Source organism: Symphalangus syndactylus, chromosome 21 (genome assembly GCF_028878055.3).
Source record: "Symphalangus syndactylus isolate Jambi chromosome 21, NHGRI_mSymSyn1-v2.1_pri, whole genome shotgun sequence".
Taxonomy (NCBI): Eukaryota; Metazoa; Chordata; class Mammalia; order Primates; family Hylobatidae; genus Symphalangus; species Symphalangus syndactylus.
This window is the reverse complement of record NC_072443.2, coordinates 47,765,936-47,780,403: the sequence shown is the minus strand read 5'-3', so window position 1 is coordinate 47,780,403 and position 14,468 is coordinate 47,765,936. Positions and strand designations below refer to the sequence as shown.

At 34.8% G+C, this 14,468-nt stretch overlaps 1 protein-coding gene across 7 annotated transcripts in view; it reads left to right on the top strand.

The window, feature by feature from the left end:
* CCDC14 (coiled-coil domain containing 14) overlaps positions 1–14,468 on the top strand; it is a 42,297-nt gene that overhangs the window by 19,980 nt on the left and 7,849 nt on the right. For all 7 annotated transcript variants that reach the window (XM_055259274.2, XM_063630183.1, XM_055259278.2 and 4 more), the window contains 3 exons: positions 8,063–8,145; positions 10,301–10,519; positions 10,593–10,725. In XM_055259274.2, the coding sequence (XP_055115249.1) occupies positions 8,063–8,145; positions 10,301–10,519; positions 10,593–10,725 (435 nt within the window). The remainder of the gene's footprint in view (positions 1–8,062; positions 8,146–10,300; positions 10,520–10,592; positions 10,726–14,468) is intronic.

Sequence of the window (14,468 nt, the reverse complement as noted above, 5' to 3'; positions counted from 1 at the left end):
GTAATCTATTTGGAAAGAATTACCCATCATCTCCATTACAAATGAAAATTGGAATACATTGGTTCATTCAAAAGTGTTTCTCATCATTTTCAATTTTTAAAAAAGTATTTTTTTTTTCCTGTTTAGATATTTGGAAACTACGTGTTTCTTTTTAACCACATCTTTTAGGACTTTCTTGGAGTTTATTGCCATCTTGTGGCTTAAAAAATTGCTACATGCATCGTTTCTATGATATTTTGGCATTTTTGGCATTTAGGCTAGACAGTTTTTAATGTGTCTTCTGGCACAGTTATTCAGCATTTAGCCTTCCTGGTCGCCAACCACTAAATGTCTGTAGTGCCCCATTAATTTTGACCACCAGAAGGCCTGGCACATTTCCAAATTTCCTGGATGGGAGTTTGGTGGGTATTACCTCCAGTTAAGAGCCATTGAGCTAGAGAGTGCCAAGAATTCATGACCACCTCCTGATATTAAACTCAACTATGAGACCATTATGTAGCCACACAGAACATAAAAATGAAACAGGAGTGAATGGAAGGAGTCAAGAATGATGTTCAGGTTCTGTCTTCATAATTTAACAAATGGTAACATAATTCTTCCAGATGGGAGCTACTAGAGGAAGAATAGATTTGTTTTATTTCATATTGTTAATGTTTTTTGAGTTGGGCAAGGTAATAGGAGAGCCTGTGAGTTAAGATTTAGACCTGCTGAGTTAGACTGTCTGGAGTACAGGAACAAGATGCAAGATGGAAATGTAGACTCGGGAATTATTCTCTGAACATGTTTTTATTGAGCTTTTTGTATAGATCTGGCACCGTTGTAGACACTGGAGACAATTTGATTGAAAGTGAGTGATTTGTTACCAGCATATAAGTAAGTGGTATATTCACAAATAAGGTCGAGTGTGTGAACGCAGTGAAAGGTGAATTGCTGGGGAGTAACAACTTTTTAAGGAAAGAACAGAAGATTAAAATTAGGAGAGTGACATCACAAAAGTCACAGGAAGAAAACAATTTATAGGAGAGATTTTGTATAGCATTAAAATAAACCGACAACAAGAACAAAGATAGGTCCAGAATAAATATCACAAGACAAATTACTCAAAGAACTTCAGAAAAACTTAAAACAGTGTTCCATAGTCTCAAGGAAATTAAAGATAATAGGATCTCTTACAGGGAGAACGACTGAGATTGAGACAAAGTGCTCAAAGAAGAAAAAAAGAAGAAAAGTGAGTTAAGTGAACTCAGAAAAATAAAGCAAAAAAATTACAAAAATGAAAGAAACAAATGTAAAATAATTAACAAACAGACAAACTCAGGGATAGTGTAGTCCACTAGAACTTAAGTATTGTGAAGCCTGAAGTTTTTTGTTTTGTTGCTTTTTGGGTTTTTAGGTTTTTTTCCCTAAGTCTTTCTGTTTTAATTGCTACTAAATTCATAGTTCAGTGTCTCCTACTACCCTTAGCTTCTTCCTATTCCTAAACCCTTTTAAAATTTTTTATTTATTTTTATTATGGTAAAATATATATAATATTTACCTTTTTATTTTTAACCATTTGCAAGTGTACATTTCAGTGGCAATAAATAAATTCACAATGTTCTGTAGCCGTTACCACTATCTGTGCCAAAACTTTTTCATCCCCAGCATGAACTCTGTACCCATTAAACAGTAACTTTCTCTTCTTCCCTTTCTTACCTCCTGGTAAGTTCTTGTTTTTTGTTGTTTTTGTCTCTGAATTTGAGAAGGCTGAAATTTTGTTGCTTTATAGTTTGCAACTATATTTCTAGTGCTAGGAATTGTGCCTAACACTCACTTTAACAAATATTTGTTAAATTGACTGAATGCCTGGTAGATAAGCTTGAGGGAATCACACAAGGCAAAATAGAAAAAGAATGATCTAAAAATTATTATGAAGAAGATAATACATATGAAAAAGAAAATAGATATAAAATTGGTGTTCCTGAAAAAAGAGAACAAATGGATTAAAGACAATATTAAGATATTTATAAATAAAAGGGAAATTTTTCTGGTTGTACCACTTTATTCTAGCCTGGGAGACAGAGCAAGACCCTATCTCTAAGAAAAAAAAAAAAAAAGATCTGTGTCAGCAGATGAATAGGACATAGAAGATCTCAGAAAAACCATGCAAAACAATCAACACCAACACATATGCTGGTTGTTACTACACCCTAAGGATGAAACAAGTTAATTTTTGGAGACACTCAAAAGAAGTAGAAAATTATGTATGAAGAGAAAAATTTTAGTCTGTCTCCAGCCTTTCCACGGTGATTTTCGTTGCCAGGGGATCATAGAATATCATTTACAAAGTTCTAAGGGAAAGAAAGTATGCCCCGATAATCTCTAATGTGGTCTAGCTGTCTTTTTAGTGTAAAGGCCACAGTCATATTCTCAAGTGTGCAAGAACTTAGGAAGTTTAACACCTTTGAACACCTTTAAAAAACAAAAAACTTGAATGGCAAAGTCCAGTCAACCAAAAGATGAATTCAAACAAAAGAGTAGACAGATGTGAACATTGAATCTATATGTAAAACTAAGACAACCATGGAAATTATGGTTATAGATCAGAATGTGTTAGTAATCTTGATAATATGAATTCCAAACTCTGCATTTTTCATATCCTATTTCCTAAATTTTAGATTACTTAGGAATAATATTTCTTGAAGTAAAGAAACATTTGCCTAACAGTTTTGGTTTCGCTTGTTAATTTCTTTCCATTAAAATCATGTAATCCTAAATTCAATACATAATATTTTTAAATAGTATTTGTAATATCATCCCATTATTTTAAAATTCTTCTTAGATATTTGTCTTTTTGTCTCTGCATATGCTGGAGAATGTATGAATGTTATCCAGCAAATAATGATTGTTATTTCTGTTTAACAATGTGCTAGATGTTCTAACAAGTGCAGTAAGGCAAGAAGAAATAAAAGCCAGCCACACTGTAAAGGAAAGAAGTAAAACTGTCTTGTTCACAGATGACATGATAACTCTTGTAGAAGATCCTATGGAATCTACAAAAATGCTGCTAGAGTTAATAGAAAGCTTAGCAAGGTTGCAGGATACAAGATCAATTGTATTTTTATGTGCCAGCAATGAACAATTTGAAATTAAATTTAAAATCAGTACTAGGATAGCATCAAAAAAATATGAACAATTTAGGGATAAATTTGAAAAATATGTAAGACCCATACACTGAAAACTACAAAATATTGCTGAGAGAAATTAAAGATCCGTATAAGTGAGAGATAAACCAGATCCATAAATGTAAGACTTAAGATATCACTTCTCCCCAAATTGATGTATAGATTTTATGTAATTAAAGTAAAAACTCAAGCATGCTTTTTTTAAATATTTAATTGAAGCTGATTCTAAAGTTTACATGGAAATTTGAAGAATCTAAAGTACCCAAAACAGTATTGAGAAAGGAAAACCAAGTTGGTACTATTCAATTTCAAAACATAAAGGAATAGTATTCTAAGAAGTGTGGTGTAAAGGTGACAAATAGATCACTGAAACAGAATAGAGTCTAGAAACAAATTCACACACAGAGATAGTGTTTTGCAAAGATATCAGAGAAATTCAGTGGGGAAAGAATACTCTTTTCAATAAATAGTGCTGAAACAATGGGAGAGTCATGTTTTTAAAAAATGAACCTCAACCTTTATCTCATACAGTATACAAAATTGACTTGAAATGAATCACAGATCTTAATGTATAAACTAAAACTACAAAACTTCTACAAGGAAACATAGAGAAAATCTTAGGGATTTTGGATTGGGAAAGATTTTAAAAATACAACACAAAAAATATAAACTAGAAAAAAATGAGTAAAGTGGACTTCATCAAAATTTAAAACTTCAGTTCTTCAAAAAACACTTATTAAAAATGAAGAAGCAACCAACAGACGGAGAGAAAATATTTGTAAAACATGTACCTGATAAAGGACTTGTATTAGAATGTATAAAGAACTTAAGACAGTATAAATTTTTAAATATCAAGTTTAAAAACGGGCAAAATATTTGAACAGACACTTCACCAAATAAGTGGATATCAAATATGAATATCAAATAAGAATATGGAAAGATGCTTATCAGTAATGATTAGGAAAGTGAAAATTAAAACCATGACAAAATACCATTGCATACCCATTAGAATGGCTAAAATTCAAAATTAATAAACGTTGGGATGTGAAGGATTTCACAACTGGTGGGGATGTAAAATAATTTGAACACTTTGGAAAAAAAGTTTGGCAGTTTGTTAGAAATTAAACATATATCTAACATACGATCCAGCCAGTCCACTCCTAGATATTTAAGAGAAGCCAAAGCGTGTGTCCACACAGAAACTTGTTGATGAGTGTTCATAGGAAACAACCCAAATGTCTATCAATAGGTGAATGGATAAACAAATAGTGCTATATCCATACAGTAGAATACTACTCAAAAGGGTTAGAACTATTGATACATGGAACAGCATGGATGAATCCCAAAATTTTTTTTTTTTTTTTTTTTTTTGAGACGGAGTCTTGCTCTGTCGCCCAGGCTGGAGTGCAGTGGCGCGATCTCGGCTCACTGCAAGCTCCGCCTCCCGGGTTCACGCCATTCTCCTGCCTCAGTCTCCCAAGTAGCTGGGACTACAGGCGCCCGCCACCACGCCCGGCTAATTTTTTGTATTTTTAGTAGAGACGGGGTTTCACCGTGGTCTCGATCTCCTGACCTCGTGACCCACCCGCCTCGGCCTCCCAAAGTGCTGGGATTACAGGCGTGAGCCACCGCACCCAGCCGAATCCCAAAATTATTATGTTGAGTGCAAGAAGCCAGGCTAAAAGAGTATATATTCCATAATTCCATTTATATAAAATTCTAGAATATGCGAACTATAAATAAGTGCTTATCTGGGAAGAGAGAGTTATGAAAAGGGCTATGAGGAAACTTTTAGGGATGATGAATATGTTTTTTGAAAAATTTTTAGGTTTGGGGGTACACGTGAAGGTTTGTTACATAGGTAAACGTGTCACAGGAGGTTTGTTATACATGTTATTACATCACCCAGGTATTAAGCCCAGTACCCAATAGTTACCTTTTCTGCTTTTCTCCCTCCTACCACCTTCCCCTCCCTCCTACCATCCAGACCCCAGTGTCTGTTGTTTGCTTCTTTGTTAATAAGTTCTTATCATTTAGCTCCCACTTATAAGTGAGAACGTGGTATTTGCTTTTGTTTCTGGGTTAGTTTGCTAAGGATGATAGCCTCCAGTTCCCTTCATATTGCAAAAAAACATGATCTCATTCTTTTTTATGGCTGCTGATGAATATCTTAATTGTGATGGTGGTTTTACTACATCATATGGCAGAACATAAAATGACACACTTTAAATTTATGTAGTTTCTAGTATGTCAGTTTTATCTCAAGCTATCAAAAAAAAAAAAACGAATGACTTGAATAAAAGAAATATTTGCCTAAGTAGCAGCAGTTCTTTTCCTTTTTTAAAATCCAGTATGTTTAAATTTAGTACATATCTTAAAATAGCATGTGTAACATCAATTTTTAAAATATCCTTTTTTCTGTTTTTATCATGTATCATTTTAAATAGAATATTTTTTTAAAAGCCTAGCCCTGAAAGCAGGGAATGAGAGGAATGAAAGTAGCTAGTTGTACAGTTAGATTGGAGGGAATTTTTTTAAAATATGGGAAGAGTTTTAATATGTTTCTTGGCTTAGGCACATGAACTGGCAAAGAGGGAGAAACTGCAGATACAGAAGATAAAGGGGGTGGGATAGGAGCAGAGTCCTTGATGGTCTAGGAGGAGAATGGGATCCAGGGCACAGATGAGGCTACTCATCAGACTAGATGGAAAAAATGAGGGCTAATACACATGGATACACCCTGGGACCAAAGGATGACTGTGTTTGTCCCCAAACCACATTATTTTTAGTGAAAAAAGGAAAGTATACAATTGAGAAGAGGAGGGTAGGAATGAGGGGCTTGCAGTGAATTATTAGAAGTTTAGATTGGTTACATTTGGGAAGAGAAGAATCTGACCAGGGACATACAAAAAGATTATCGAGGAAAGCTTCTGTTGTAAAGGGGAAACCTTTAAAGAAAATCAGAATTTTATTAAAACAAAAATAAGCTCACATTATACTGTTGTTCTGCAGCTTGCTGCTTTCACTTCATAATGTGTCTCAGAGATCTTTTCACGTCAGTACAAATGGACCTCTCGCTCTTTTTATTATCTGTGTATTAGTATTTCATATATGGATGTACCATAATTTATGTAACATTTTAAGTTGTTTCCAACTTGGCACTATTAAATAATTGCTGTTGTGAACATCCTTGTATGTATCTACAAGGTGGGAGATGCTTTTGCACATGTAAAACTGTTTCTGATGCTTGATAACCTAGAAGTAGAATAATTTTGTCAGAGATTATGAACATTTTACATTTTGTTGGACATTTCAAACTGCCATCCAGAATGGTTATACTGATATAATCACACGAATTGAGTTAATTCATTTCCTGTACTATCATCAGAAAATGTTATTTCCTTTTATTTTTGTCAATCCTATGGCCAAAAAATACCTTCTTTTAAATTTGCAATTCTTCATGTTAGTGAAGATGAGCATTTTTATCATATGCTTATAGGCCATTTCTATTTCTTATGTGAACTGCTCATTCTTATCCTTTGTCACTTTTTACTAGGTTGCCTTCCTTACTGATTTGTAGGAGTTCTTTAAATGTTATGGACCCCTTGTCTATAACATATGTGCAGGTATTTTCTTTCAGGCTTTTAATTCTACAAAGTTTCAAATTTTGATATGGTTAAATCTTTCGTTCTTTTCCTTGATGCTTGCTGGATATTGAGTTTCACTTGGAAATGCCTTCCCGACTTCAAGATTATGTAGATTTCCCCCATAAAACTTGTATAGTTGGGTTTTGTTTACATATTTTATCACTTTAATCAACTCATAATTAATATATGTGAGTGATGTGAGGTAGGGTACTATCATTTTAGAGTCAGTACCAAAAATAAATATTTTAAGGCAAAATATTTTTAGGTAAGTAATTCTGGAAAGATAATAGAGGTAACTTTTTTTCCCCATAAGCGATAACTTCTTAGGAGTAAAGAAAACACTTTTATATGTTTCTATTTGTGAAGCAGATACATATTGTGAAGTTCATTGTAACAGGGCAGATTTGTAGCATGTTAATATTCTCATTACTTAAGACCATTAACTTTTCCATCTAATAAAATTATTAGAAGCATAGATTTGTGTTTCAGCATATGACAAACATCAGGCAGATAGATGTCTGATAGCAGTCAGTGCCTGTAGGTATTCTAGTTCATAGTAATGACAAATCTTTTAAAAAGTAGATGATTAACTACAGTGATGAAGATACACCGAAAGACGACGAGAAACAGCATGAGGAGATAGAAAAGGAAAGAAAGAGAAAAAAACAACAAATCACTGAAGAGACAAAAAAGAGAAATTAACACTTTCCTCATGAGGGTTTTTTGTTTTTGTTTTTGTTTTTGAGGCAGAGTCTCGCTCTTTCACCAGGCTGGAATGCAGTGGCGCAATCTCGCTCACTGCAACCTCCACCTCCCAGGTTCAAGCAATTCTCCTGCCTCAGCCCCCCCAAGTAGCTGGGATTACAGGCACCACACCCAGCTAATTTTTGTATTTTTAGTAGAGATGGGGTTTCGCCATGTTGGCCAGGCTAGTCTCAAACTCCTGACCTCAGGTGATCCGCCCACCTCGACCTCCCAAAGTGCTGGGATTACAGGCGTGAGCCACTGCACCTGGCCTATGAAGGGAGGTTTTATGTTGTTTCAGGCAACCTTAAAAAATTATCTCAGGCCTCATAATAATAGTAGTATGGTTTTGTTATTGTTGTTTATTTAGTTTTTGTCTTTTGGGGATGAGATGGACTTCTGCCGTCTTAGTGGGTTTATGTTTTATCTTTTTTGATAGGCTATCACATGTATACTATTAAATTGGCTTGGTATTCTTGCATTCATAGTTCTTCATTATTTCTTTAGGCAGTTGAGAATTTTGAACCAGCAACTCAGAGAACAACAGAAAACTCATAAGCCATCTGGTGCTGTGGATTGCAACCTTGAATGTAGGTAAAAGAACTTTAAGGATTGATAAATTATTTGTGGCTCTGGAAATGTTGATAAAGAATTGAGCTTTTGTAATTACTTTGAGGGGATAAATTTAAAATATTGCAGAAACATAGGAAAATAAAAGATGCTATCACTTCCCAATAATATACACCTTTTTTTGTTTGTTTGTTTTGAAATACAGGAATGTGTTTCCTTTTACATATCTTCTCTGCATATATAATTGATTTATTTAACAAACACTTACTGAATACCTACTGTATGCCAGGCACAAATAGAACTATATATGTACTTTTTCTTTTTTTAAAATGAGATCACACTGTATATACTTTTCCACAGCTTCTGTTTATTCATTTAACATATAGTGGACATTTTTGTCTATCAAAATACATAATTATGCATCTTTCTCTTTAAGAATTACTTGGGTATTCTGCTTATCCAGGTCTACCATAATATGTTCCTTTGGTAATAGCACTTTCCCCTTTTTTCCCAGTGCAAACAACATTGCAGTGAAAATCTTTGTATATGTCTTTGTGCATATATGTCAGCTTTTTCTGTTTGTTTGTTTGTTTGTTTTGAGATGGCGTCACTCTGTGGCCCAAGCTGGAGTGCAGTGGTGCGATCATGGCTCACTGCAACCTCTGCCTCCAAGGTTCAAGCTATTCTTTTCCCTCAGCCTCTCAAGTATCTGGGATTATAGGCGCCTGCCACCACGCCCGGCTAATTTTTGTATTTTTATTAGAGACAGGGTTTCATCATGTTGGCCAGGCTGGTCTTGAACTCCTGACCTCAAGTGATCCCCTCCCAAAGTGTGGGATTACAGACAATGAGCCACCACGCCTGGCCAGCATTTTTGTAGGATAGATTTATAGCAGTAGAATTGTTGAGCCAAAGGGTATATACAGTTGCAATTGTGACAGATATTGCCAAATTGTCCTTAATGATCACAGAGCTTAATTAAAGAAAGAAACTAGAATAGTACCAGAAGAAAAGATAAGAATTTTTATTTTTTTATTTTTTTGGAGGGGAACTTTTCCTAAGCCTGACAAAGACTCAATTGCCACAGAGGAACAGATTGATAAAATATGTCCCCAGAAAACTTTTTCAGTTTCTACATAGCAAAATTATAAATACATTCAAAACATAAGCAAAATGGAGAAACAATACATGACACAATGAAGGCTTAATCTTCTTAATATATAAATATATCTTACAAATCAATAAGAAAAAAATATGATTATCCAACAGAATGAGCACTTTATAAAAGTGTTCAGTTTCACTAGAGTGATTTAGAAATTATCACTGTGTCTCCACTGTTAACCAAAGGTGAGGAGAGGGAGAGGGTAGGAGAGAGGAGGCCTAGAGGACAAGTGGGGAGATCAGTAGTTGCCACTTTAAATAGCTTCTCTTATTTATATTATCTGATCATTTATCTTATTGTTTCTTTGAGATCATTACTGTTTATAATTACTTGTTTGTTATCAGCTCTGTGAGAACAGGGGCCACGTCTGTGTTGTTCATCTCTGTATATTCAGATTCTAATACAATACCTCACACATAGTAAGCATTCAGTGAGCATGTATTTGCTTAATAAATGGTGCCATATACTTTTATCACCATGAAAAAGAACGTGATAGATCTATGTGTTTGCATACAACAGTCTTATGGGAAAAAAAGGCAAAGTTAGAAATTGTGTATAGTGTGTGTGTGTATGTAGTGTAATTAATACCATATGCAAAAGTGTTTTCACGAAAGATACCAAAATTAATACTGATTGTTTCTGGGGACAGAGAGGAGGAGTGGAAGGGAGATTCTTCATTGAGAATCATTTGGTATCATTGACATTTTGTGGTGTTTGAATTTTTTAACTTTGTACATGTATTATTCTTTTAAAAGGATTATGTATTCTTTCTTTTGAAAGGGTTAAAAAAATTAATGCTTAAATGTCAACTGGAAAAGAAAGGTATGACTTCTGTCAATCATTTTTAAAAATATATGTAGTATTTATGTAGAACTGCTCATGCAATTAATTGTTAAACAAAATCAATAAATTTCAGGCTTTTTTTTTTTTTTTTTTTTTAAAGAAACAGGTATTTTCCAAGTTTGTACTTTTTAGGTTTGGGAAACAACTATTTGATCCATTTTGTCTTACAGTGTTTTCTCTTCAGTCATTGAATATGTCACTGCAAAATCAATTGGAGGAGTCACTGAAGAGCCAGGAATTACTGCAGAGTAAAAATGAAGAGCTGTTAAAAGTGATTGAAAATCAGAAAGATGAAAACAAAAAATTTACTAGTATATTTAAAGACAAAGATCAAACTATACTTGAAAATAAACAGCAATACGATATTGAGATAACAAGAATAAAAATTGGTACGTATTTAGACAGTAGTTATGGTCACATCTTTTAAAAGGAATAAGGAAACTGAAACTTTTGTTGTTTTAGAATTGGAGGAAGCCCTAGTCAATGTGAAAAGCTCGCAGTTTAAGTTAGAAACGGCTGAAAAGGAAAACCAGATATTGGGGATAACATTACGTCAGCGTGATGCTGAGGTGACTCGACTAAGAGAATTAACCAGGTAAAATTGACTTCCTTTGAATAACTCATGCCTTTTTTATTTTTAGGTGTTTTTATAAACTTCAAAATAATGTTAGACCTGTTTTCTCACCCATATCTTTTTCTCTTATTTTGCCAAGGTTTTTGCTAATTTCTAATGATGTTTTCTTCTGTTCCAATTAAATTAGTTTAGAAATTTCAAACCTGGCGAAATGTTTTTTTAAAACTGTGTGATTCTGGGCAGGGGGACCTGATGAGAAGCTGAAGACTTGTATAGCAACACCATTGAGCCCTCTGGTTCTGAAGCTAGAGAGATCTGACTGTAATCCTAGCTCTGCCACATATTAGCTGAGTAACTTTGAGCAAGCCATTTAACTTCTCTAAACCTCAGCTGTAAAGTAGGCACATGAATAGAGTTGTCATGGGAAACTAAGAAATCATTCATGAAAAGCACTTAGCATGGTAAGCCCTCATGCCATATGATCTTGGGTAAGTCAGCCTCTTTCAGCCTTATTTCATCAGTTAAATGAGTGAGCTGGCAGTAGCCCTTGAGATCACTTCATTCCCTAACAGTATTTTTCTAAAATAAAATTACCTCACTCAATTTTTCTATGATATTCACTTACAAAATTCAAGTTTTCTTTTGAGATATTTGCGCAGAATTGGATTCTCAACTGCTTTTTAAAGTTCTAGGCAAGAAGTCAGTTATCTTAGGCCTAAAGATCTGCAGATCTGACTTTGTCTTCAAATGATCCTAGAAGTTCCAAATATAAAATAATCTTCCTTGTGTTTCCAATGAACAGATCGATTTTGAATTTTAAACTTCTCCCCTCATTTTGAATGATAAACTTGTAGGGAAGCAGATGAAACGGTAATATATAACATTTAATTTATTAATTTAGTTTTATAAATGTATTTGAAATTAATAATCTGTTCACATGGAAATATTGCCCTTTTTCCACATTTATATTTCATAGGATGTTTGCATTCAAACTTTTATTTAACAATGGCAAAAGCAAGACATTTTTTGTAATCATAGAATTATAATTGATTAGGTTCTAGTCAGAGGTTCTGAATATTGGCTTATACCAGTCTTATTCAAAATAAAGTAATAGAATGTTCCTTCTTATGGAAGTCTTTGTAAGGTATCCCAAGGAGCATGTTTCCTTTTTTCTAAGGAATAATTTTGGGGTGAGAACTTTGTTAGTGTCAAGTATTTATACTAAGAGAACCGAGTAACAAAAGGCCACATATGGTGTGATTCCATTTATACGAAATGTCCAGAATAGGCAGATTCACAGAGACACAAAGTAGATTAGTAGTTGCCAGGGGCTGGAGGAACCGAGGGGTGTAGAATGGGAAGTGACTGCTAATGGGTAGTTTCATTTAGGAGTGATGCAGATGTTCTAAAATTAGATAGTGGTGACAGTTCTCAACTCTATGAATATACTAATAACCACCAAATTTTGCACTTAAAAGGAGTAGATTTTGTGGTATGTAAATTATATCTGTTGAGTGCAGTGCCTCATGCCTGTAACCCCAGCACTTTGGGAGGCTGAGGTGGGTGGATCGCCTGAGCCCAGGAGCTCAAGACCAGCCTGGGCAACACAGCAAAACCCTGTCTCTACAAAAAATACCAAAGTTAGCTGGGCGTGGTGGCACATGCCTGTAGTCCCAGCTACTCGAGAGGCAGAAATGGGAGGACCCCAGGAGGTGGAAGCTGTGGTGAGCCACTGTCATGCCACTGCACTCCAACCTGGGTGACAGAGTGAGACCCTGTCTCAAAAAATAATAATAAAATAAATATATTAAAATAATATCTCAATAAACTTATTTTGTAAAAGTTATATATGGTATACAGTCTGTTTAGAAAAGAAAAAGGAAGAAAAGAAAAAAATAGTGAGTCAGCATGGTCAAGTGCCATGAGAGTTTGCTTAGGAGTTACTATGAACATCTGCTTCATTCTAAGGGGCAACTCTTAGCCCCAAGCAGAAAATCAGATGAAGTGGAGGATATAGTTCTCTGGTAGTTTTCTTTCCTTCTCACAATCCTTTTCTTCATACTGCTAAATTCAGCTTCTTTATGGATATGAAATCACAAGCTGCTATCTTTTATTTATAAAGTACTTCGATTTTTTTCAAAGTTCTGTCTTTCCTATGTCATTTTATTTGTCCTCATCTATGGAGGGAAGATTTTAGTATCTGCATTTTCATAAATGGGCAAACTGAGGCCACCCAAAATAAGTATTAGTAGAATGTTAATAACAGAGCTGGGACTAGAACTCACATCTCTTAATTTCTAGCCAGATGTTCCTCTTGCACATGGAGTGGCTTTAGCCATGGTAACAACTCCATGCATGATTTAGCCTAAGTAAACCTTATAATTTTTTACCTGGGAGGTAGACAGATGAATGGATGGATTCGTTTGTTTATTCAACAAACATTAATTTTGTATTATGTTCCAAATATATATGTGTGAAGCATACATAAAAATATTTAATTATTTTTAGTGGCTAAATATCCACACTGACAAGTGAAAAGCGTATTCTAGCGCTTTACTGACATATGTAGGGATACATCTTTTTTTATTTATTTATTTTTTATTTTGAGACAGTCTTGCTCTGTCGCCCAGGCTGGAGTGCAGTGGCACTATCTTGGCTCACTGCAAGCTCCGCCTCCTGTGTTCACGCCATTCTCCTGCCTCAGCCTCCCCAGTAGCTGGGACTACAGGTGTCCCCCACCACGCCCAGCTATTTTTTTTTTTTTTTTTTTTTTAGTAGAGACTGGGTTTCACCGTGTTAGCCAGGATGGTCTCTATCTCCTGACTTCATGATCCACCTGCCTCAGCCTCCCAAAGTGCTGGGATTACAGGCGTGAGCCACTGTGCCAGGCCAGATACATCTTTTTTTAAGTAAATGCATTGCACATGTTGACAATACTATTCAACATATGCAATGCATTTACTAAGAAAATTGGTAACAAAAACATAAGAAAAATCTTTCAGAGTAACAGTATAACTTTTCTAGAAATTAGTAGAAATGGAAGCCCAAAGAAAAAAGGGACTTACCTGACTTTCACAGCTAGTTAGTGTCTGAACTAGGACCAGAGCCAGGATTTTGGATTCTGTCTTCAGCTTTGCTATCTGTTTTAAAGAGGACAGCTTTTCTCTGGATAAAGATGCCCCATTATTGAGGTATTCTTCTACCTGTGTAGGAGATACTTTTGTACCTGCTCATTCTTTCAAAATAACATGCAGTCTGCCTTTTCCATTGTTTATTCAGAATGAAAAAGTGTAATTGGAGCCTTTTTTTTCCTTAACATTTATCCTAACATAGAAGTATAGGAACTGAAAAAGTTCATTAATTCTTGCTTACTATTTGCCTTTATAAAAGGCCTTGTCTAGAATATTAGATACAGACTTTTGCCCTCCTTTTCGTAAGACTAAAGAATTTTCCTATCAGTTTTTTATATTTTTGTTAAGCACGTTTTTATGCTGGGCATAAATCCTGCCTCGTGACTACTAGCTCACCTGTCAGATTGACTACACTCTTATGAATGATTGTAAAAACATGATGGGAAGGCTTAGCACAGTATCTCATGTAGAGTTTAGCACTATCCCTACATTTTCTAAAGATTTAGTAACAGCTTCAAAATTCTAACTACGTTCATTGATGTCAGTTTTATACTTTTTTTTTTGTTTTGAGGCAGAATCTTGCTGTCACCCAAGCTGGAGTGCAGTGGTGCGATCACAGCTCAGTGCCGCCTC